This window comes from Cibotium barometz, chromosome 28 (genome assembly GCF_041138505.1).
Source record: "Cibotium barometz isolate CiBa-2024 chromosome 28, ASM4113850v1, whole genome shotgun sequence".
In the NCBI taxonomy this organism is placed as follows: domain Eukaryota; kingdom Viridiplantae; phylum Streptophyta; class Polypodiopsida; order Cyatheales; family Cibotiaceae; genus Cibotium; species Cibotium barometz.
In genome coordinates, this window is record NC_141073.1 from 39851427 (window position 1) to 39874675 (window position 23249).

Below are 23249 nucleotides of genomic sequence, written 5' to 3' on the forward strand. Positions count from 1 at the left end.
TCTATTATTATTTCACCCTTGGGTGCTCGGGATTTGTTTTGTAGATTTGTGCATAAGCATTATGCATAATGCTCATTCATGCTTTATGCATAAGCCTCATGCATAGCTTTATGCATAAGGCCTCATGCATAAGCTTTATGCATAATGCTTTATGCATTATGCACTATGCATAAAGCATTAAGCTTTATGCATAATGCTTTTATGCATAGTGCTTTATGCATAAGCCTCATGCATAGCTTTATGCATAATGCTTTATGCATAATGAATGTTGAGGGATAATTCATGTGTATGCTCTTATTAAAGTGTCCATGTGGGCTTTGTTATGTGTGTGTAGAAATATGTCTCGCACTCCAGATGAGACACCGGCTTACTCTCCATCCTTCTCTCCATATGCCATGTTGCCTAACCAGTTCATGGGTTTTTTAACACAAGCCACGCTCGAGCAAAGAGCGATGGTACAACAATATTTTGGGAGAGGAGCGGGCACTTCAGCTGCACCATCGAGCACCACCACCGATAATCCTAGTTCACCTGTAGAAACCCCACAAAGAGTTGCTAGAACCCCTCTCTCAGGTTGCTCGTCCACTCGCAGAGCACAACGCTCGAGTAGTGGAGGTGGAGGCAGTTGTTGTCCAAGTGGGGGCACGGATGGGTCTACGCCCCCACGTGAGCATCCTTCGCGACGTTTCGACACATAGCCCACACCCACCAATGGAGAGAAATTTTACACAATTGTTAATAGCAATGTGATTTTGGATAATAACGGAAAAGAGATGAAGAGTTGCATCCATGAGCTTTGCCACATTGTCTTTGCAATTGACTTTATGACTTTATGGCCAAAGTTGGATAAAGACAAGAAAGATAGAGTCGTAAATCAAATCAAGGATGAGTACAAGCTGACCGGTAGTAGTGATGTCGTCCCCATAAGAAGGTGGATAAAGGACCACATGATGGACGTCATGAAACATTGCCGGGGATGTGACTAGGAGAGTGAAGGCACGGGGTGAGAAACCTTGGTACATGAGCACCTAGGATTGGAATGAGAAGAGGCAAAAGCATGCTCAAAATCCCCAACGCTACAAGCAACAAGAGGATGCGGCCAAAGCCCGAATGAAGAGCGTAGGAAGCTCTCACCTTGGAAGTGACGGTTGGGACGCATTCCATGTCTACTTTGTAAGTATCAACATTTATCTTGTATGTTTCATTTGATGTTATGTCTACTTTATAAGTATCAACGCTTATCTTGTTGTTTTGGTACTTTTAGAATCAAGTGGTTGGTCAACTGGCAACGGGAGAAGAGGACATTGCTCGCCGCCATAACAGATACTTTCTTTTGGAGAAGCTTGAGCAAGAAGGTACCAACCTCAATTGGGGGCGCATTGTAGATATAGTAAGTACAAAAAGCCTTAACCTTATGATTTGTATACTTGCTTTGCCTTGTCATGTTGGATCGTTCTTTTGGTATACCAAAAAAAGCATCTTGTATGGTTTTTGCAGGAACCAATGCCTGATCCTGAGTGAGGGCTCCGCATAGAGTGGCCCTGCCCATGTCTTTCCCCTTGTACATACACATTTTGGTCAGCTCACATCTTTGTTTGGGCTTGTATAGATTGTATGCAAATTTTGGTTTATCTCGTCAGAGCTTGATATGTAAATTTTAATTTTGGCTTATCTTGTCAGAGCTTGATATGTAAATTTCACATCTTGCAATATAATTTGGCCATTGTTTGCACGTGTGAATTGTGTACCTACTTTGTAATGTCGAAAACGTTATGGTACTCTCTCTAACGTTTTCAACAAATTTGCTTCGTTCTTCACATCAAAGTACACTTACCTTTGGTACTCTATAAATTTGGCATAATGGTGCATCCAGCTACAAGACTGCATCTGAATGCACCATTATGCCAAAAAAAAGATTAATACCTGCACGCGTTGAAATAAGCGTCGAAAGTTTCTTGTATTCGTCAAAAATAGCGTTGAAAGTTTCGTGCATCCGTCGAAAACAGCGCCGAAAGTTTCTTGCATCCCATCGAAGATAGCATCTAAATGACAGTCGAAATAAGTGTCGAAATACACGTCCAAATTGCAGTCGAAACAACCGTCGAAATAGTAGTCAAATTATAAATCGAGATAGTCGTCGAAAATACTGTTGAAGAATGTGTGGTAAAATTACTTTTTTCGACTCTTGTTTCGATGCTTATTTTGGTGCTTATTTCAACATTTCTATTTTGATGCTTTTTTTGACAGGTATTTTGACATTTAAGAGATTTTAAGCTTAGTTCTAAAGCGTCGAAAAAAACGTGGGATAATGGCCCCGTCTCTTGTAGTGTAATGTGGTGAACTGCTGGATAATTTTTTGAATAGCCTTCTCGGAATGCACAGACAGTCTAAATTGTAAGTCATTATACTTTATATCGTTTGCTTCTTGCTTCCTAATTGTTGATTATAAGTCATTCTTACTTTATATCGTTGACTGTAGGGCATGTAGTAAGAGAGCGGTTGCATTGATTGAAACTCTATGTCCTGAATTGAAAAAGGATATAGAGTAGAAATTTCTCAACCAACTCATTCCTATGCTAAAGGATTCGCACTCTTGTGGCTGGCACGTAGTCGCAAATGTCTGGAAGTTCCTCCTTTCCAAGTATACTAATTTTGACAGCCATGTAAGTTTCTTATGTCATTGTAATATAATTTCTCTATATTCATTTCATGAGAGATTCCGCATTAATCTAATTAACTTTTATGTTGTTTTGGAGTCTGTTCACTCAGACGCGTTCTTGCTGTGGAGTGTGCGGGGGCAAAGTCAATAAGCATTATCCTCAACAATGCAATTACACCTGATGACCCTGACTCGCCACTTCCACCAGTTGCGGGTAGCACTAGTGCATCAAAGAAGAAAAAAAAGATGTTGTTTCATTCTCCTATGAAGCATTTCAACTTTAAACAAGGAGTCCCTGAGAAGGGAACCAAGGGCAAGGCAAAGAGGAAGCTTCCATTTGTAGGCAAGGGCAAGGACAGGGTAGATAGGGCGCCAACAACAAAGGAGACCGAGCCGAAGGAGGAGGCCAAGGCTGAGGATGCCAAGACTAAGGAGGCCAAGGCCAAGGCTACAAAGCCTAAAACCGCTTAGAGGCATTTTGTATATGTCCAGAGTCTTAGAGAGAAAAGTGAGTAATTGACTTGTATTATGATGGTTATCAAAAGGTACCCCAAATATGACCTATTTGACATATATACATGACCACCCCCTTCACACTATCATAAGTGTTGTCCAGGGACATGATACATTGGCCTTGGACCCATTATTCATATGAGATCATTTCACTTTGTTACAAATCTAAAGGATTTTAAGTATAAGGGAAAGTCTTAAGGGTTGAGATATTTGAGATGTAGAAGCTATAGCTTCCAACATGGAGGTTTGGGATACATTTGAAAAGTATAGGTTTCATTGTTTGGGGAGAGTGCCAATGATAAGGATGGATCTAGTGCAAAGGAAAATTGATGATGAGACTTTCTTCTTTAAAAGGGTGGATATCAACAATGGTTCATGGGTTGATTATTTTTAAGGACATAGAGCACCATCATCTCTTTACAATTGGTATTTAGTATAGCTTGACACTTGGACTATCAAATTATATAGTTGGTGAAATATTCTCATTACATCTTCCATTTTCATCATTATGCACTCTTTTATTTTCTTATAATAGAAAAACCTTTCTTCTTAACGAAGCCTTGACTATATCAAAAAAAATTGCTTATATATTTTAGCAAACAAAAAATTGAACCTATATGTAGTGTACACAAAGTTCATATGTTTGTATTTATCCACCACGACTACATACTTAGAGCATGTAAACAACTTTAACTGCGTCAAATACTCTTTGCCTCCTTACCACTAAATACATTTCACTTACAACCTCAAAATTTTCACCTTATTTTTAACCTCTTAAGATCCTTCAACCAATGATATAACCCAATGTGGTTAGCCTTTTAAGCCACTAGCACTTTATCCTTAGTACTCTTATTCGCATAGTCTCTCTACCACAAGCCTACCTAAATACTATCTAGTTTAGACAAGGACACCTAGTCATATTAACATAAAACTTGTCCACTCAAGCAAAATAATACTTGATTTATAATCCTCCTTCCTTTTATATGCTCTATAAAATCCGTGTCTTTGATGGAACAAAAGTAACAGAATCATGTATCAATTTTTTGTCAATTCTAGGATTTGTTTTCTTTTCAATGTAATATAAGATGCATAGTAGCCAAAAATAGTGTAGGCTAAGTAAAGAATTCCTCTAATTATACACAATTTATTAACTTTATAATCTTTTCAACTAGAAAATATCTTGCAAGCATTAGAGATTTTACATAGCAATAATATCATTGTAGTTTACTTAATTATTTTATACCCAATATTAAAATTACTATAGTTTTGCTAACTTTATAGTTGGTTCATGTAAGGTGACTCATTTTAAATTATAGTAGTAAACATTACAAATAAATGAAATGTTCATTGGCATCATAATGTATTATTATAAATAAATGAACATGGTAATTTTCATCATAATAATGTAAAGAATAGATAGCATACCAATAGTATAGTTTAAGAAGTAATTACAAACGAAGTTAGATTATATTATCTAGGTGAAGCTATCATATTATTTAGACATAAAAACAATATATAATGTTACTACTATATTTTTTAAATGGTATTTATAAGTTCAAATGAGTTTGAATATTTATTAAAAACCATTTATAGAAAAAGTTGACAAAGATGTGCAAGTAAAAACACATACACCCACGTAAACAAATGCACATACGTTTATCTACACTTGTGTATTCATGCAAACATTCTTAACAAATATAAAACTCTTAATTTCAATGAAGGTAAGAGAGAAACTAAGTAAAATTAAGTTTAGATTCTCTTTTGTCACTAATGGATGCATAACAAAATGAAGTATTTGAGCACGACAGTTTCACCTACCTCGACACCTTGAAGTAGACATTGTTTGGATGGTGTGTCAATTGTTGCATACTCTTGGTATCTTTCTATCAAGTTTGACATCCTAGACATGTAGTAAAGATAAACCATGTCATGTTATGAAGTAGTTATGCAAAATCAATAGACAAAGAGAAACAAAACGATTCTAAAAAGTCCCCATTTCTTAAAAGCAAATAATATATGATTTTCAACATTTACGTTTTCAATAAGATAGAAAAAACACATGGGAAATTGAAACTAAGAGATTATCTTAATGATTCAAGTTTGAAAATCCATATGAATCAAAATTTAGACATCTATACACTTCAATAATATTAAATACTTGTGATTTTACATTAAGTAACAAGTATAGTCGTTTTTTAGTATCTACATTCACAGATAATAAGATTAAATTACATGTGCTATGATCAAGCAAGAACTATGTTAAAAACACCCTATTTTAAGCCACTTTAATTCAAAATCTAGATAGAATTCGAAAGTGACCAAAGGATAAACAAAAATACCTCAAATATAAACATCGTAATACATTTTTTTAAGACAACTATAGCAAACTTTCCATGTCAACACAAAACAAAGCAAATAACTATTGTTGGGTTCCTAATAACTGTTAATTACTTCTCAAGGTATGTACGTTAAAATAACATTATAATTATGTATTCATGGTGGTTTAATATCTCTCTTTATAATATTATAGATGAATAAAAAAATGAGTGAATTTTGTGAAATGATTACTATTGGGGCGACCATAGTCATGACCAAACGATGGACAAGTCGAGCATTTGTAGGTAAGCAACAATCTAGGTGATAAATGTGGCTGAGCACTCATCATCCAACACGTAACCAAAATGGTACACTTATTTTTAGCAATTCAATAATGTAGATCTTCTCAACATAATATGCATTAGAAGCTTTTAACTGGAAGATAACGATGGTGACAACCATAGGACGATATGGTAGCATTGATTACAGCTTCTTTTTTGAGCTGCAACCTATATCAGTCTACTAAATGTTTCCTGGGTTATTGTGTTTCAAATAATACCTTGTGTATTTTAAGAGGGATTTCACATGCCCCTATGAAGAAGAGTCCCTTTCATCAGCTTGGTGGAATCAAATTGTGGTTTCATTCCCTACATGTGATAAAAGGTATCTCTCCTAAACGTGTTGCGGCTATGTGTCTTGTGATCCTCTATTATAAAGGATACTCCTATGTTGTGTGAAAGTGTATGAGTAAGGCCAAAATTAGTAGACTCATTATATTCATCCGATCACAAAGTTGATTAAACAATATATAAATCCAAGAAAATCACAAAAAAAGAGATACTATTGTACACTACTCACATTGGGCAAGGATACTACACTACTCACATTGGGCAAGGATACTTAAATTTTCTTATTATTTGGACACCAACCTAATCTATATGGTAAAGTATATTTTGATGAGCCTTGCAAATAACTTACTTCACTCAATGTGGAGCATTAATTCACTTGCAAAGAACTTAATTTAGAGAGCCTTCTTGAAATATGCAAGTAAATGGGTGTGTGTGGGAACAAGCCCTTAGCTAGAGACTGTAAAAGGGAGTCTATAATTGAGTGGGTAACAGTGAAAAGGTGAGAAGAATATAGTGAATGAGAGAATCAAGGGTAGCATGAGTGAATATAGGGGTGTGGAAATATTCTAGGAAAAGGTATCCCAGATGTAGACGCCCAGATGTAGACGGAGGTGGCATAAATCAACGAGAAATCAGTGTGATTAGATACTTGGCATCTTGTGGATGTAAAATCTATAGATTGAGACATTGTCCTAATGAGAAATTGTTGGTTTTTGAATATCCATGCCTACATTAAGCTATTAGATTAATTGTGCACTAATCTCATCTTAATCACCTTTGCTAATCATGTTGATTCTTGCATCATCTGATCCGCCATAGCTCATCACATTATTGCAATTCAACTTAGTATCAAAGTTATAGCTTAGGATTCAACTAATATTTAAGCCTAATTACTTTACTAATTATAGATTAAAAGTTAATCCCATTTTCAGTCTTCTTTTAACTATTCTCTGCACCCCAGCTTGATCTCCCTCCAGCCCTTAAATTAGGCTAAAATCTGTTAGCCACACCTTGCCATCTTGCCCACGCATTAGCCTGCTGTGTTAGCACGTCAAATTACCACTGGGAGCTGCAGAAATTCGCAAAATCGTCGACGCTTGTTTTTCTGAGTAAAACTGTAAATTTGCCTTCAATCCTTAGAATTGGGAGGAATGGAGCTAGCCCAAGGGGTTTTTGGGTGCTCTGGATATTCTGGTGGCCTTAGAATCTTGAAATTCATTAAGAAGAAGCTACATCAAGCATTACATCAAATCTGCAAGTGACTTTGGTAAAACAGGGAATTAAGCATTCAATGTTTGGTCAAATCTTTTGTTTTTGGGCTTGATCCTCTACTAGACTACCTGATATTGATGCATCTTGAAAGGATTTGATCTTGTTTGAACTCTAAGGCACCAGATCTAGCCTCCCCGTACACTCTATTGTTTGCACACAAAACAAGAGATTAATTTCACTAATTAGTGATTAATTAAAACTAATCATTATATTTTGGTGCAATTGATGATTCGAATTTACCATTGGGTATCGAATACCGATCTCTATTACTTTAGATTACAATTTGAAGTTGGTTTGATATCCCAACCATCTAGTACAAAAATCAATTATCCTTGGCTTTATGCAATTTTTGGTGTATTGCTTGTAAATCGGTTGTAATCATCATTTAACACCAAAATAGAGTTGTAAAAGGGTAGACACTACCCTTGAATCTTGATTTAGATCAAGAGGTAAGACCCCCTTCACATCATCATGAGCAATGCACAAGAAATAGCTAAGCTCAACAGGGACCAGTTCCATACATGGTAAACAAAGACCATGTATTTGCTCATGAGGAAGAAGCTAATTAAGGGAAGAGATGAATGTCCACTGAAAAGTGGGGAGAATGAGTTGAAGAACAGAAGTGAGAAAGCATTAGGGTACATTGCACTTACCTTAAATGATGAAATCATTCACCACATTGCAGGGATACAGTGACAAGCTAAAGATGCATGGATGAACTTAACAAATTATTTGGCACTCACGCAAAGAGTTCAAAGATAAATCTACTAATGAAATTCTACAAATTTAACATGAAGGAAAGTGAACCTCTAACCACACTTGAACAAATACAAAATCATTAAGCAACAACTTGCAACCATTGGGAAGAAAGTAAAAGATAACGAGGCACTAGCAATGCTTCTAAAGAGTGTGGACAAGGGAGAGTATGAGAACATTGTGGCAACCTTAAAGAATGTAGCATATTTGAAGCTGCGTGAGATAGAAGGAGCTCTACTAGAGCAAGAGAACAAGGTTAAAGAGAAGAAAGGATTGGAACCAACAACTCAAGAGGAGAAAGCATTCTACACCACTCGAGGAGGCTGTTGGGTGTTGGACTCACACACTCACACACACAAACCTGCACATTAGGGTTAGGTGCAAGGTAGAGAAGCTCACACACAAAATGAGAGAGAGAGAGCCAAAAGTGTGGTATCCACAAAATGCAAGTCAACCCTTGCATTTGTGCCACATCCATATAATATAGAAGTACAAAATATTATATGTTAGAGTGTCCTTTCACACTTGATGTCCAAGGGGAAAAACCACATGGAAAAAAGTGCCCTTGGTTAAGCCCTATTCACACATAGCACTACCATAAGTGAGCATATGCCTACAAATCCCCCCTGTAGTGGAAGTGTGAACCTGTACAAGGTAACAGATCACTCTCTGTATGAGAGTAAGCCCAAAGCTTTGCGGAAAGCTTCAAACTTTTCTTGAGGTAAAGCCTTTGTGAATAGATCTGCAACATTATCCTGTGTAGGGCAGTAAGATAAACTGATCTCCCTTGCATGTAGTCTCTCTCTGACATAGTGATAATGAATCTCAATGTGCTTTTGGTACGAGCATGAAATACTGGATTTCGTGCCACAGCTATTAGTGTGAGAATGGTGGTGGGTGTCTGCTGACACTCACGAAGATCAGCCATAGTCTCCTCAACCATACACAATCTACTGTAGCTGTGAAGACTGCCCTGTACTCAGCCTCACAAGTAGATGTAGCAACAATGGGTTGCTTTTTACTCAACCAAGATATGCATGAACTGCCAAGAAAAAAACAATTCCCACTGGTAGATTGCCTGGTATCATAATCAGCAGCCCAATCTGAATCAATGTATGCATAAAGCTGCAAGCTGCCTCGCCTGGGATAGAACAAACCAAGATCTAGGGTACCCTTAAGATGACGAAAAATGCATTTGACTGCTTGCCAATGCTTTGTCCCTGGGTTGTGCATGAATTTGCTCAACAAAGACACCCCAAAAGATATGTCTGGCCTCATGTTACACAAGTAAATGAGGCATCCCACTGCCTGGCTGTAAATGCCGACCTCAAAAGGCTCTCCAATATCATGCATAGTAAGCCGTACACCTTGTTCTACCGGAGTAGAAATGGGGCATCCCACTGCCTGCCTGGCTGTAAATGCCGGCCTCAAAAGGCTCTCCAATATCATGCATAGTAAGCCATACACCTAGTTCTACTGGAGTAGAAATGGGCTTACATTCATCCATGTGAAACCTTTTTAGCAAACGTTTTATGTACTTAGTTTGCTGCATAACAATGCCATCATCTGTATGCATAAACTGTATGTCGAGATAGTAGTGTAAAGGCCCCAAATCTGACATATCAAATTCAGCTTTCAAATCAGCTTTGAAATCTGAAATTTGTGCTTTGCTATAGTACCTGTAATGAGCATGTCATCTACATACAAGATGACTATGAGAATATCGGCATCGGCTTTCTTCACATACAATGTGCTTTTAGCTGGACTATTCTCATAACCTTGGCTGGTTAGATGAGCATGTATCTTATCATACCAAGCTCTTGCAGCTTGCTTTAACCCATACAATGCTTTGTGTAACCTACATACTTTATGTTCCTCACCAGGAACTACAAAACCAATGGGCTGATTTACATATACTTCCTCCTGTAAATCCCCATTTAAGAATGCAGTTTTGATGCACTTTCCATCCTTTATGTGTAGCCAATGCAATCACTGATCTTATTGTGGTCATTCTCGAAGTAGGAGTAAAAGTCTCTTCATAATCTATTCTCTTTCTGGGAGTAGCCTTTAGCCACAAGTCTTGCTATGTACCTGTCAATAGTACCATCAGACTTTCTTTTGACTTTGTACACCCACTTTGTTTCAATGACATGCTTGCCTTTAGGCAATTCCACAAGATCCCATGTATTGTTCTTCATGATAGAAGAAATTTCAGCTTGCATAGCTTGCAACCAATGCTCATTCTCATGTGCTTCTTCATAAGAAGAAGGCTCTTCTGAATCAAAGAGACCACCCATTGCTAATGCAGACTCCCCACCACGATGTATATTCAAAGCATGGCTGGAACTAGTCCTTGTTCTACCTATGAATGGAGCTGCAAGTTTGCTTTCTTGTAAAGTTTTCAGCAACCATCTTGGCACTGACTTGGCTGTGTCTATGGCTGTTTGCTCTTCCCTGACAAGAACTTTCACTTCTTCCATAGAAGGGGGCGAAATGGCTGGTTGTTCCACATGTTCTACATGAGGATTTTCTTGTGTTGGGACTGGCTGATCTGAATTCCCCCTAATTGCAATGGGTAAAAGTCCATCAAACATGTCTTGTATGCCTATATCATTGCTTTTATACAAGCTGTCCATGGGCTGTTCTGAATTTTCAGCAAATACCACATCTCTACTTACAAAAATCCTTCATGTAGTTGGATTATAAAGATGGTATCCTTTTCTCTCATTGCTATAGCCCACAAAAATGCATTTAATTGCTTTGTCATCTAGCTTTGAAAACCATAACACCATTTGAGGCTTGGTATACCCGAAAGCCAACAGTGGATTATATGCGTACATTTGGGTGTTTGGCATATGCACGTGCCAAAACAACTCCGAACACATTATAGCTTCCATCCAAAATTTGTGAGGCAACTTTTGTGCTTTCACCATGCATCTTGCCATCTCCATGAGAGATCTATTTTTCCTTTCAGCTACACCATTCTGCTGCGGTGTATAAGGCACAGTACATTGGTGTTTGATGCCCTTTTGAAGCATATAATCCATGAATGCATTTGACATGTATTCTCCACCTCTATCTGAGCAGAGTGTTTGGACTTTACATCCACACATATTTTCAGCCATTGCTACAAAGTGTCGAAAGCATGTAAACACATCTGCTTTCTCTTTCAAGGAGTAAGCCCAAGCAAACCTGGAGTAGTCATCAATGAATGTGACGAAGTAAAGATGCCCCCTATGGATGGTGTCCGCATTGGATCACATACATCACTATGTATGAGTTGTAATTTACTTTCAGCTCTAACAGGTCCATCTTTAGGGAATGGTTTTCGTTGCATCTTTCCCAAAATACACCCCTCATATACATGTCTTGGTGGAGACTCAAGAGGCAGCATATTATCAACCATATGATGCTTCTGCAAAAGCATCAATCTCTAAAAATTTACATGCCCAAAACGAGCATGCCATAGCTCTGCATCATGCATAGGAGGAGTGTGGGCAGCCACTGTATTTGCATCATAAGTACGCTTGTCATAGCTGTCCAGCTTATACAAGCCTTTGTATCGTGTTCCAGAAGTGACTATTTCATAACCCTTTGATGGGTCTTTTACCAAACACTTCCCGTCTTCAAATTCAACCTTTAAACCTTGGTCGTTTATGGCTGAGACGGAGAGCAGATTTTCTTTATCCCTGGAACATATAATACATTTTTCATACATATATTGACACTATGGGCTGCAATAAGTATGACATTTTCAATTCCCTTTACTGGATATGTGGTATGATCTGCACATGATACAGTGCGGCCATTTAAAGCATAAACCAAGTGCTGAAATACATCTTTGCATGAAGTGATGTGGCTCGAAGCACCACTATCAAAATACCATGATGCATTCTATCTGTCAAATGCAATGCAAGACATATCAGTGTCTGAAGCACTTAGTGTGCCACTAGTGCATGTGACCAAAAAAGTGCTCTTCTTGGATTACATTAGCTGATTGCTGTGCTTTGTCAGAAGAGTCTGCTACTACTCCATTGCCTGCTTCTTTCCTTTTCTCTTTTGCAATCCGTTTCCTACATTCACTCATGTAGTGTCCAGGCTTATGGTAGTAGTGACATTTGCCCTTCTTTTTGGGCTTGTTTGCATCCCCTTTGTCAGACTTTTCACCACTAGAAGAGGACTTTCCATGACTAGCCTTGCTAGACTGTTGTCCCCCATGCTTAAATCTCTTTGCTTTACCCTTATCCTTGGTTGTAAATGCCTTGTCTCCACCACCACAGTTGCTCGATAAGTTTGCTCTTGTTTTCTCTTCCTGCAAGAGTAAACCCACGAGCTCTTCAAAAGTGACAAGATCACCACCTCCTCTCATTGAGAGGTTGAGAGAGGTGTGAAAGCCCAAGTAGGAAGGCGGTAAAGAATGACGAGTGTTGGTGACCATCTGTCTGTCTGGGATAACCTCATCAATGTTGAGCAATTGTTCCTGCAAATCTTTCACTTTGGTGAGATGATCTGCCATGGAGTCACCCTCATCCATAGAAAGAAGATCCAATTGCCTCTTCAAGTAGGCAACTCTTGCCTCGTTGTGTACCTGATACATTGCTTCCAATGTGTCCCATGCAAGCTTCGATGTCTTGCAAGAACAAATGTGCGAAATAATAGTCCTTTTCATTGAAAGGGCTATTAATGACATGGCCTGTGCATCTCTAGAGTCTCATCTCTTCTGCTCTTGTGTGGGAGAGCAGGTTTTACATTAGGAGCTTTTTGAGCACCTCCCCTTTGAGGCGTGGCTGGCTGTATGGTAAGTGGGCATGTGTCATCACCACACACGATGCCCCAAAGCCCTTTGGCTACCAGCAAATTACGGATCATGAAACTCCAGAGGGAGTAGTTAGATCCATCCAACTTGTCCTCCTGGGTGAGCACACCAAATACATCTGTAGCATTCTGTGCCATGTCAACAAAATATACCTGCAAGCAAACCAAGCACCAATGTGTACTGCCAGGCAACCAAATGTCCTGTGCAAATGTATGTCTGTAAACCAAAGCAAGTGTAAACCTGCACCAAATTGTCCAATTACACACAATGTGTAAACATACGCGACAAATTACAGCTGTAATGCCCAATTACATGCTCCAATCTGAAAATTCCCAATTTTTATGCACTCCAATCGCTTCAATGTGCATCTAATTGGCCAATTTTCACAAAAGTCCCAAATTTTTACAAATGAAAGAGGTTCAATTTATTGATTTTGACCTCAATTTCGAAAACCCCCAAATTCCAAACCAAACAAACTGAATGGCACCACCTGCAATTTTTATGGCAGAGGGTAACCTTTAGCAAATCCCAAGAGATTGCTGAACCTGCTCCAGAATGCCTGCAACCTTATTTTTATTTTATTTACCAATTGTTGGGTGTTGACGAGGACGCGCAGAGCTGACGAGGCAGGCGGAGGTGCGGGGCAGCGCCAGGTGTCGGGCAAGGCAAGTGCAGCCAGAGGCGGGCGCTGCGCAGGTGTCGGGCCAGTCAGAGGAGGGGCCAGGTGCAGACGGAGGCGACGGCTATTGTAACGAAGCAGCGAATGGTGTCGCGTCGATGATAGCCAGCGGGCGTCACGTTCGGAGCTCGGAGCAGCGGACGGCGTGGCTGCTGTCGGCGACCGGAATGGAGCACTGACCGAAGGACGTCAGCCAGAACGGAGAAGCGACGGCAGGGCGGCTACCAACAGACGGAATGGACCAGAGGCAGCAGACGAGTGCGGCTGTGGGCGGTTGGGACGGAGCTGTGACGGTGCAGCTCTGGGCGGTCGGAACGGAGCGCTGACGGGCGGAGGCGCTTCGAGCAGCACTATTGCCGTCGGCTGGAGAGGGAGGTGCCACCAGTGGGCTGAGTGGCGGTGGTGGGCTCCCCACCACTAGTGCCGCCTCGGCTTCTGGTGGCCGGACCTGGCGGAGGAAACGGACGACGACGGAACTGTCGAACGGATGGCGATGGAACTCCGTAGAACGACAAAAATCTACAGGTTTTCTTCCAGCGGTAGATTTTCAGGGCCAGCTCCCAGCTCCCAGCTCTGATACCAATTGTTGGATGTTGGACTCACACACTCACACACACAAACCTGCACATTAGGGTTAGGTGCAGGAGGGTAGAGAAGCTCACACACAGAAATGAGAGAGAGAGAGCCAAAAGTGTGGTATCCACAAAATGCAAGTCAACCCTTGCATGTGTGCCACATCCATGTAATATAGAAGTACAAAATATTATATGTTAGAGTGTCCTTTCACACTTGATGTCCAAGGAAAAAAACCACATGGAAAAAGGTGCCCTTGGTTAAGCCTTGTTCACACATAGCACTACCATAAGTGAGCATATGCCTACAGAGACATGCCTACAGAGGCCTCACACGAGGACGAGGAAGAGGTAGGGGAGAAGGAAGGACCTTCACTTGCCACAACTGTGGGAAGCTAGAACACATGGCTAGAGATTGCTATAGCAAATTAAATGAAGAAGGATCGGCATCGACAAACTTCTTGGATACTCCTAAGGTAGAGGAGTTAGGACATCTTTTCTAAGAGAAAAAGAGAGAAACCCCACAACCTAATGTAACCTACCCTAATAGAGTAAAACCACCTTTGAGCCACCGATATAGGCCATGTGGTAGATATATGTTTGAGCACTTTAGTCAAGGTCACAAGCACTTGTAGTAGCCTTGGACACATAGAGAGAGAATGTCAAAGACTATCAGTTAGGGACTTGAGGCACTGGTCCCAGGCTACCAAGTAAGAGGGAAACTTGGTATAAGATTCAGGTATGCTAGAATTATTCACTTGAGGGGAGGTGTTGAAATACGCAAGTGAATGGGTGTGTGCGGCAACAAGCCCTTAGCTATAAAAGGGAGTTTGTAATTGAGTGGGTACCAGTGAAAAGGTGGGAAGAATCTACTGAATGAGAGAATCAAGAGTAGCATGAGTGAATATAGGGGTGTGGAAAGCTTCTAAGAAAAGGTGCACCCAAATGTAGGGAAGGTAACACAAATCAAAGAGAAATCAGTGGGATTAGATGCTTGGTATCTTGTGGATGTAAAATCTATAAATTGGAACATTGGCCTAATGAGAAATTATTGGTTTTTGAGTATCCATGCCTACATTAAGCTATTAGATTAATTGTGTACTAATCTCATCTTAATCACCTTGTAATACTTGCTAATCATGTTGATCCTTGCATTTGATTACCATAGCTCATCACATTGATGCAATTTAACTCTCGACAATAACTTACTAAGCCTTGCAAATAACTTACTTCACTGAGTATGGAGGGTCAGTTCACTTTTTCATATCTCATTGTATAACGCTCTAACTATAAAGGGTTCCCTTATACTATGTGTGCAATATGACTACCACTATGCAAGGGTACTTTCATCAATCTCAAAAATTTGAGGGATCCAAGTTTCATACTTGAAGAATTAAAATGGAGATGTATTTAATTAATAGGAATATGTTGGACATTGTCAATGGAACATAGGGTGCACCAACTACCAATGATTCTAAGAACTAGAAAACTGGGCTTGCCTTTAAAAAAGACATCTCTTTCATCATGGTCAAATTCCTTAAGTGAACTCTTCCAAAGGCTGAAATACAGCATGGACAAGACTCAACTCTTCAAAGTAGTCTTTGCATTATAGGGTGAAAAAATATGAAAAGATCAATGTTGTTGCTACTCATATTAGCAACATTAGGAGCCTTATTGACCAACTTACTCGAGTTGGGGTCAATATGAATGAGGAAAAGATAATTTTTGTACTACTATCTAGTATGGCACCTTTCTATAAGCATTGTGTGCTAGTCATTGCAAATCAATCCAACTTAACCCTTGTCTTAGTGGCATCCTCCTTGAACTTGGCAAAAACAAGGATTCAGGTAAGTATATCTTCATTAGTATATAACTCCACCATGTGCAAGTGACCAAAGCTTTCATGATCGAATAAAAAGATGCAAAAACCTTTTAGATATTGCTTGTAAAGATTATTTAAAAAGGAAGAAAGACGAAGAGGATAAAAATAAATAAAAAGACAAGGATATAGAGAAGTCATCTTTGCAGGCAAACTACACCGAGGTCTGTTCATTTTAAAAACATTTGTTGTGGTATCCTTGTGATTTTACGCGAGTGTATTTTTAAAAATGTAAGTCATAGTCAAAGTCCTTCGTGGATTTTCACCTCTTAGTACACATCATGTGGAGATCAAGGAAAGGTGTTGACAATAATGTCGATCTCCATCATGTGTTGTATGAAGAACCTCGTGTGTTGTATGGAGAACCTTGGTGGAGGTTGTTTTAATCTTTGGTAGGTATAAATCAAGGATTAGGTAACCATGGACTATGAACATAACTCAAGGTTACTTTTATGGATAAGGTGATAAGAGTGGTGGTGGTGGTCTAATTTGAATGCTACCTTATCTTCTCACTATATAATAACCACCAATGTCTTTGTGAGCCATACGTTGTATTAGAGAGATTGAATAGATAGATAGTGTTTTTACTCCCATATTCGGGCCTAGCAAAAACATATTAATTAGCGCCCTTATGGGAACTAATTAATATATTATTGCCCTAAGGTTAAAACCTTAGTCCCTAGACATCAAAACAAAGCGAGACGCAGGCCAAACCCAGCGAAAAAAAATAAGCAGAACACAGGGAAAAAAAATGTTCGGATGAAGATCACGCTCTCTCTCTTTTTCTCTCGCACGCTGGAGGCCACAACCTCAAATGCCCATTGCAGAGTCGTTCTTTTTATTAGCATTTTGAGGCAGTTATGAAGAATCTAGAGATGTCTTCAAATTTTAACTTTTTTCCTCACGCCCCACATAATCTCATGTTTTTACAGTGTAAGGTTTACATTACAATGTAATCCTTGCAACGTAAGGTTTACATTGTTAGGTTCTATTCTCTCAACTAATTAATTAACTAAGAAATATTTTGAACCCATATTGGAATGGTTATATCTTTATTTTGATGCATTCTTAGTAAACCATTATGGAAGATTAGCCTTTTGCATTGCTCATTGAGTGTGTCGTTTAAGGTTCTCAATCTTGTGTTCATTTTGGTGATTAGGTAGCTCCTCAAGTCTAGCCAACTATGATTGAGACAAGCGTCCATTGTGTTGTACCTCATTATCGTGACTAATTATTTTTAATACCTATTTTAGTTAGAACATTGATTCTATTGCATTTTCAACTTAGTTCTTTACTTTGTGATTGAGTTTAAACTATATTACTTTTTACAAAGCTCCCAAACTTTATCAATAGCTACCTAGTTCATTTGAAAAGATTGAAGACACTTAGCAACGAGCTTTTGTGAAGTGATATTTATTACATGTTATGGTGGAGCAAGAATCAATGCAATGTTTGCACATCTAGCTACTTCTACAAGCATACTTGGTCCCATTTGAAAAATAGTAAGCTGTCTATTAAATAAGCATTGTGGTTGCTTTCTTATCAATTGAGATCCTTTCACTACCTAAAGTTAAAACTTATATTTGAATTTTTTGGAATAACTACTCTTGGTACATAAGGAGAAGCCACCGTGTTATAATCTCTAGTTTACCTGCTATCTTCTATCTCTCACTCTCTCTCTTTGTCACTCTCAAAAAGTTTTTTTTTTTTTGGTCATCACTGAAGAAGCTCTTGACAATCCCATGCATGTAAATTTTATAAACTATCCAAAACGTGCTTAATACTTAATACAAGATGCAGAGTATGCACAAGAGAGCAGAGAGATGATGAGACTAGGTACTGGAATACCATTGTATTTCGTTGAATTGATTACAATGTTAAGAAGCCCGCCAGCTATCGGACAACTCCCGTTGAGTTATAATTAATTTAATTATTAAATCTTGTGGACAACTCCCCCTTCTGATTTTAATTTTTTTGAAGTTTAAATTTAATTTTATTTGATATTATTCTTTTTGAATCTTAGTACCATATTTTGGATCACGAGCGTCTTTGTCTTTCCATGTTGTTTTCTTGAGATTTTCCTTTTTCTTTTACATCTATATTGAACATAGACATTGGTTATGCAAGATCTTTGTATGAAGCTTCGAAGCAGTGGCTCCTAGTGCTCCTCTTCAATTCGTTGCGGTTGGGGCAGCAAGCTACTACGTTGATTATCAGGTATAATTGTAGGCATCGTTGAGTTGTTGTTGGGTCTGCTAGTTATGCTCGCCAAAGCATTACAATGTGTCATATCGTCCTAGCGAAATGATGCTATCTATATTGATAATGTGTTGTAGGCGGGTGTCCAAGTTGTGGTGTTTTCTGATCCCAGGGTACAAAGGGCTGTTACGCATATGATACCATGTAACATATTCAAAACGTACTTAATACGAGACACACAGTATCCACAGGAGAGTAGAGAGAGGATGAGACGATGTAGTCTGAAATACGATTGTATTTTTCTTGAATTAATCAGTGTTAGAGAAGTCTATAGGTTACTGATGGGTGAGTAGTTCTACTGGTACAAATTATGGTCAGTTTCATCATGAGGACCCAGGTTCGATGCCTAAAGGTTATACACCATAGGCGTGTAACTCAGTGTTCGAAAAAAACCCGGGTATAGTGTAATTTGCACTTGCGGATTTTTAAAATTACCTTCAAATTTGAAACTTAAGGGTACAAAAACTTGCATATTTTGAGGGGTTGTAGAACAAAAACCTTCAAAATTTGAAAATTTTCTTTATAAATAATTTCACAATTTTTAGATGAAGGTTTTTTACTTTTTGGGAAAATAGTTTTTTTCGAACAGTGGTGTAACTCAACTGGTACAATCGTCAGTTTCACAATGAGGACCCAAGTTCAATGCTTAAAAGTTATATCCAACGGACGTGTAGCTCAACTGGTAGAACCGTCAGTTTTACGATGAGAACCCGAATTCGATCTGTCTGGTAGCTCAACTAGTAGAACCGTCATGAAACGTGAGGTAGCTCAACCGGTAGAACCGTTAGTTTCATGATGACAACCTGAGTTCTATGCCTAAAGGTTAGAGGCCAAGTTCGATGTCTACGGCAGCACACGGCACATAAATACACCCTTCTAGGAAAAAAACAGCGTATAAGCTATATCGGAGGGTCGCACCCCTTTATAGGCTATCGGAGGGTCGCACCCCTTGAGGGTTGGCCCGTTGAATTATAGTTAATTTAACTATAAATATTACGTTGACAAATTTAGGAAGATGTATAAAGAGGTATTGAAGTCTTCCCCTAGGTAGAACTCTCTTTTTTTTTAAAAGACACAATTGCACGACATAAAAGATGAAATTTCAAGGAGAGAGCACTCACAGCAAGTAAAGAGAACACCACCCTAATACATAAGAAACAATCCTAGCAGCTTAACTTAAGGCATCATAGAGAGTCTAAGAAACTACTTGTCAATCAATCCCACCTTGAAAACCGCGATCCATGTTCACATGTGCAGTCATTCTGATTCTGGGGCCAAACTGGTGGTTTTGAGGTTACATCATAGGCGGTGTTAGGCGTGCGGTCCTTTCCGGAGTAGCAAGGGCCCTGTCAGAGCGTTGCAATTTCCAAACTCAGGCAACAGAGGGCCTGGCGCAGCGCGGAAGGGGAGTGCTGCGGGACGACTTGCTCATAGGTTTCTCTCCCCTTCGTACTAATACTCCTACTGGACCGCGCTCACGACTGAAGAAGAGTTCGCAAATAAAATTGTCAATAATGGTTTTGCTGCACAGCTAGATTTATAGTCCGCGCTGAACCTAGTAGCTAGCATTATCGCTGTGGAGGAGGAAAATCTAATTGTCTTACCGCGCTGAGTGAAAGGGATATTGTAGTTAACTGCTTACTTAAGCTTGTACTCCCTATATATTGTAGGGATGACTGCTTACTTAAGCTTGTGCTCCCAATGGTGTTTAAAGATACTCTTTAGTTCAAGATATAATCGACGGTTCAAAAGAGGCGCACTACCGAAGGCCTACCTGGAGCTCGCGAACTCGGAGAGCTTTCCAGTGGCGGAGAAGACCAGGACGCCCACCTCCGCATCGCAGAGAACGGAGAGCTCATAAGCCTTCTTGAGTAGTCCGTTGCGGCGCTTGGAGAAGGTCACCTGGCGGCTGGTGCGGTTCTCGATCCGACGGATGGGGATGCTGCCGCGGCACTGGGGTAAGGACAGCCGCCTCGACGATTGGCTGTTTTCCAGACTGGGTTCAGCCAGAAGCTGCAGGGGAGGGGCCATGGCGGCTGCAGCGGTGTGCTCCATGTCGGAAGTAGTGGTATCTACGATGGCGGGCGACATGTCGGCCTTGCGGGTGTCACAAAGCTGTGCTAGGAGAGCTAAGAGGATAGAGTTCACAAGCTCGCAGTTGAATATAGGATTGGCTAATGGCTGCCCAACAATTGGCTAATGGTGGAAGACTTGTGTTCTCCGGGAGTGGAGTCTGTGGTGGTGACGACGGCAGCTGGCGGTCTGGTGGTGATGGAGACGGGGCCTGCCCAATGTTGCAGCGTGGAGTCCGCGTAGTTTTACTAAGATTGCAAAATTGCCTATTTAAAGGAGAGGACACGCACTGAGGTGATTATAAATAGAAGGCCCGATGATGTTTCTGGTGTGTCCGCGCACCCAATGTACTGTCCACGCCAATGTCTCTCTCAAGAAAGGGAAGGATCTGGTCACGATGGGCTGATAGCAACCAAAGCTCTCCTCAAAGCCTAACACGTTCAGCTCAACCCACTGCCGCACGGCCCGCACCGTCGCTTTCCATCACCACCCTTCCCTTTCCAAAGCTCTCCTCAAAGCCTAACACGTTCAGCTCAACCCACTGCCAGCGTCGCTTTCCATCGCCACCCTCCCCTTTCCGTGTTCTGCCGGTTGCCCCTTCAAAAACCTAAACGGCAGTGTCTCGGCTTGCCCCCCGCTTTCAGTCTCTGTGCAGTGTCCACCGCCACAGCTTTCTTTTGCGTCCGGACACTCCTGTAGTCCTCCACTGTGTGTGTGTGTTAGGAGACGAACAGCTCATCACATGTGTTCACCCACCCAAGGACGTTACTTATAAACTCCCACACTCACAGGCACAGGCAAAGCTCGTATTTTGGGGTATACACAGTACGGGCGACAGGTCTCCAATAAGTTGCAACAACCCCTCTCTTGAGTACCCAAAAGTCTCTCTGTAATTGTGAATACCCTATCCTATAGCCTGCCCTGGCCAACCAGCGAAAAGTTTCTGAACGTGGCATGGTCCAGTCACCACACAGTGGCACTAAGGTACGCCACTAACGTACATCACCCTTCAAATCGAGCTACACGTAGCCGTGCATTTCTAAATTTAGAGTAGCAATACGCTCGTTTCGGGCTGGGCCTTAGAATACAAAAATACTTTTCTCTCCCCCTTTCGGGTACAATAAAAAATACACGCCGTGTTGTTCTTTCTAATTCCAGCCAGTTTCTTTATATATATATAAAAACTTTTCTAAACGTGACCTAAGGATGAAAAATTATACCTTTATTTTAAATTTAAAAATCCAAAAATCATCCTTTCTCTTTGATCTCGTTGGCTCGGTGGAGCAGGAGTAAATTGTAGTTAATAAAGAGACATAGATAATGTAATTTTGACAAATTTCATACGTTTTAACTTTCGATCCTACTAGTGTGTATGTTTTCGAAAAACTATTTTCCTTATTTTTTGGTCTTTCAAACACGTCTAGACTAAAGGGGAAAAAAGGAGAGTTTGTTTAGAAAATTAAATCTTTACCAAAAAAAAAAAGATGGGCATAGAAGCCTAAAAGTTATACCATATTGTGGGTATAGATGGATTTTCAAAGTAGTATTACAACCAATCTATGATAGCTTTATCGGACACCTTCAAAAGTGAAAATATCTATGTATCTTCATTTTAATTAACCTTGTAGGTCTAGGGCATTTATTAAAGGCTTCCTTTACAACAACAAAGAACAAGGGGACAAGGTAAATGTGTGGTTTCAAATCATGTGATAAACATAAAATATGCAACAACGTCTATGTACCTTGCAAGCTTTGAGCCACCCTTATGTTATCCTAACAGGATGGGGGGATATACCTTTTAAAAATGGTAAATGGAAAAACCTTTTGATGTTAAAGAAACTTATTATATATGAAAAATCATAAAATAGTTTTTTTCTTGCCCTTAGATAAAAGATAAACATAATGATTTTGAGAATATGAGAATTCAACATTCACACAGAATCATGCATTTCTCTCTTTGCCCAACTTACCTTCTTATTGAGTCTATAATAGAAGAATAAATATCTTCTTCTCTTTTTTATTTATTTTTTGATGCTACATCCTAGTCCACGGTTCATTTCATGTGCACAAGCTGAAATCTTTTTTTATGAATCTTTTGAAAAAGCAAGGTATTTCACATTTTCTTAATAAGCTACAAGTACCTACCCGCAAGCAACTTTAAGACAGTGTCTACAGCTAACGAATTCACTTCGTATATGAATCAAGCTACAAGAAGTTGTTTGCTTTGGGGCAGACAAAGAGAATATGTCACAATCTTTTGATTATGTTTGTCCATCTTCATCTTTTGTACTTGAGTCATTATCAAGCATTTTCGGATTGCTTATGTTGAGATTTTTGCTCATGGACTATTGGCGGGTCACCCTTGTTTGTTGTGCCATATTTTTTGTGCCTATCTTGTTTGTGGAGGGAAATTATGGTATATGGCCTTCAATGGTAGATCTTTCACTCTTTCTTGGTGATGGTTTGAAAAAAAGTTAATTCAAAGCAAAAGTACATATATTCTAAACTTGAAAACTAAAATACAAGAACACAATAAACCATAAAAAGTAAAGAGTTATCCTTATCTTTTCTTTTAAAATGGGTACTAAAGGTTTTGTTCTTGCCTCATACTTTTTGGGATTGAAAAAAAACCTCAAAGATATAGTCTACTTGGGAACCTATATACATAAATACGATTATAGTATCGAAATATATTTTCCAAAAAGAAAACTATATTTTATTTCCCTCTTACAAGCAATAAACTCTATTGATTATACAGGGTTCACCATTACAAGAAAAAGCTCAATAATTGCTAACTGTCTATTCATATACCTTTACAACCGCATC

The 23249-nt window shown here is 39.5% G+C and overlaps 1 protein-coding gene across 1 annotated transcript in view; it reads right to left on the reverse strand.

Moving 5' to 3' along the window:
• Window positions 1–20545, reverse strand: part of LOC147622818 (agamous-like MADS-box protein AGL11) — a 162435-nt gene extending 141890 nt beyond the window's left edge. Inside the window, exons 1-2 of the mRNA XM_086822702.1 lie at window positions 20125–20545; window positions 4991–5072 (exon numbers count right to left, since the gene is read on the reverse strand). Of these exons, the coding sequence (XP_086678828.1) occupies window positions 4991–5072; window positions 20125–20441 (399 nt within the window). The 5' untranslated portion in view covers window positions 20442–20545. The remainder of the gene's footprint in view (window positions 1–4990; window positions 5073–20124) is intronic.
• Window positions 20546–23249: the final 2704 nt, after the last annotated feature.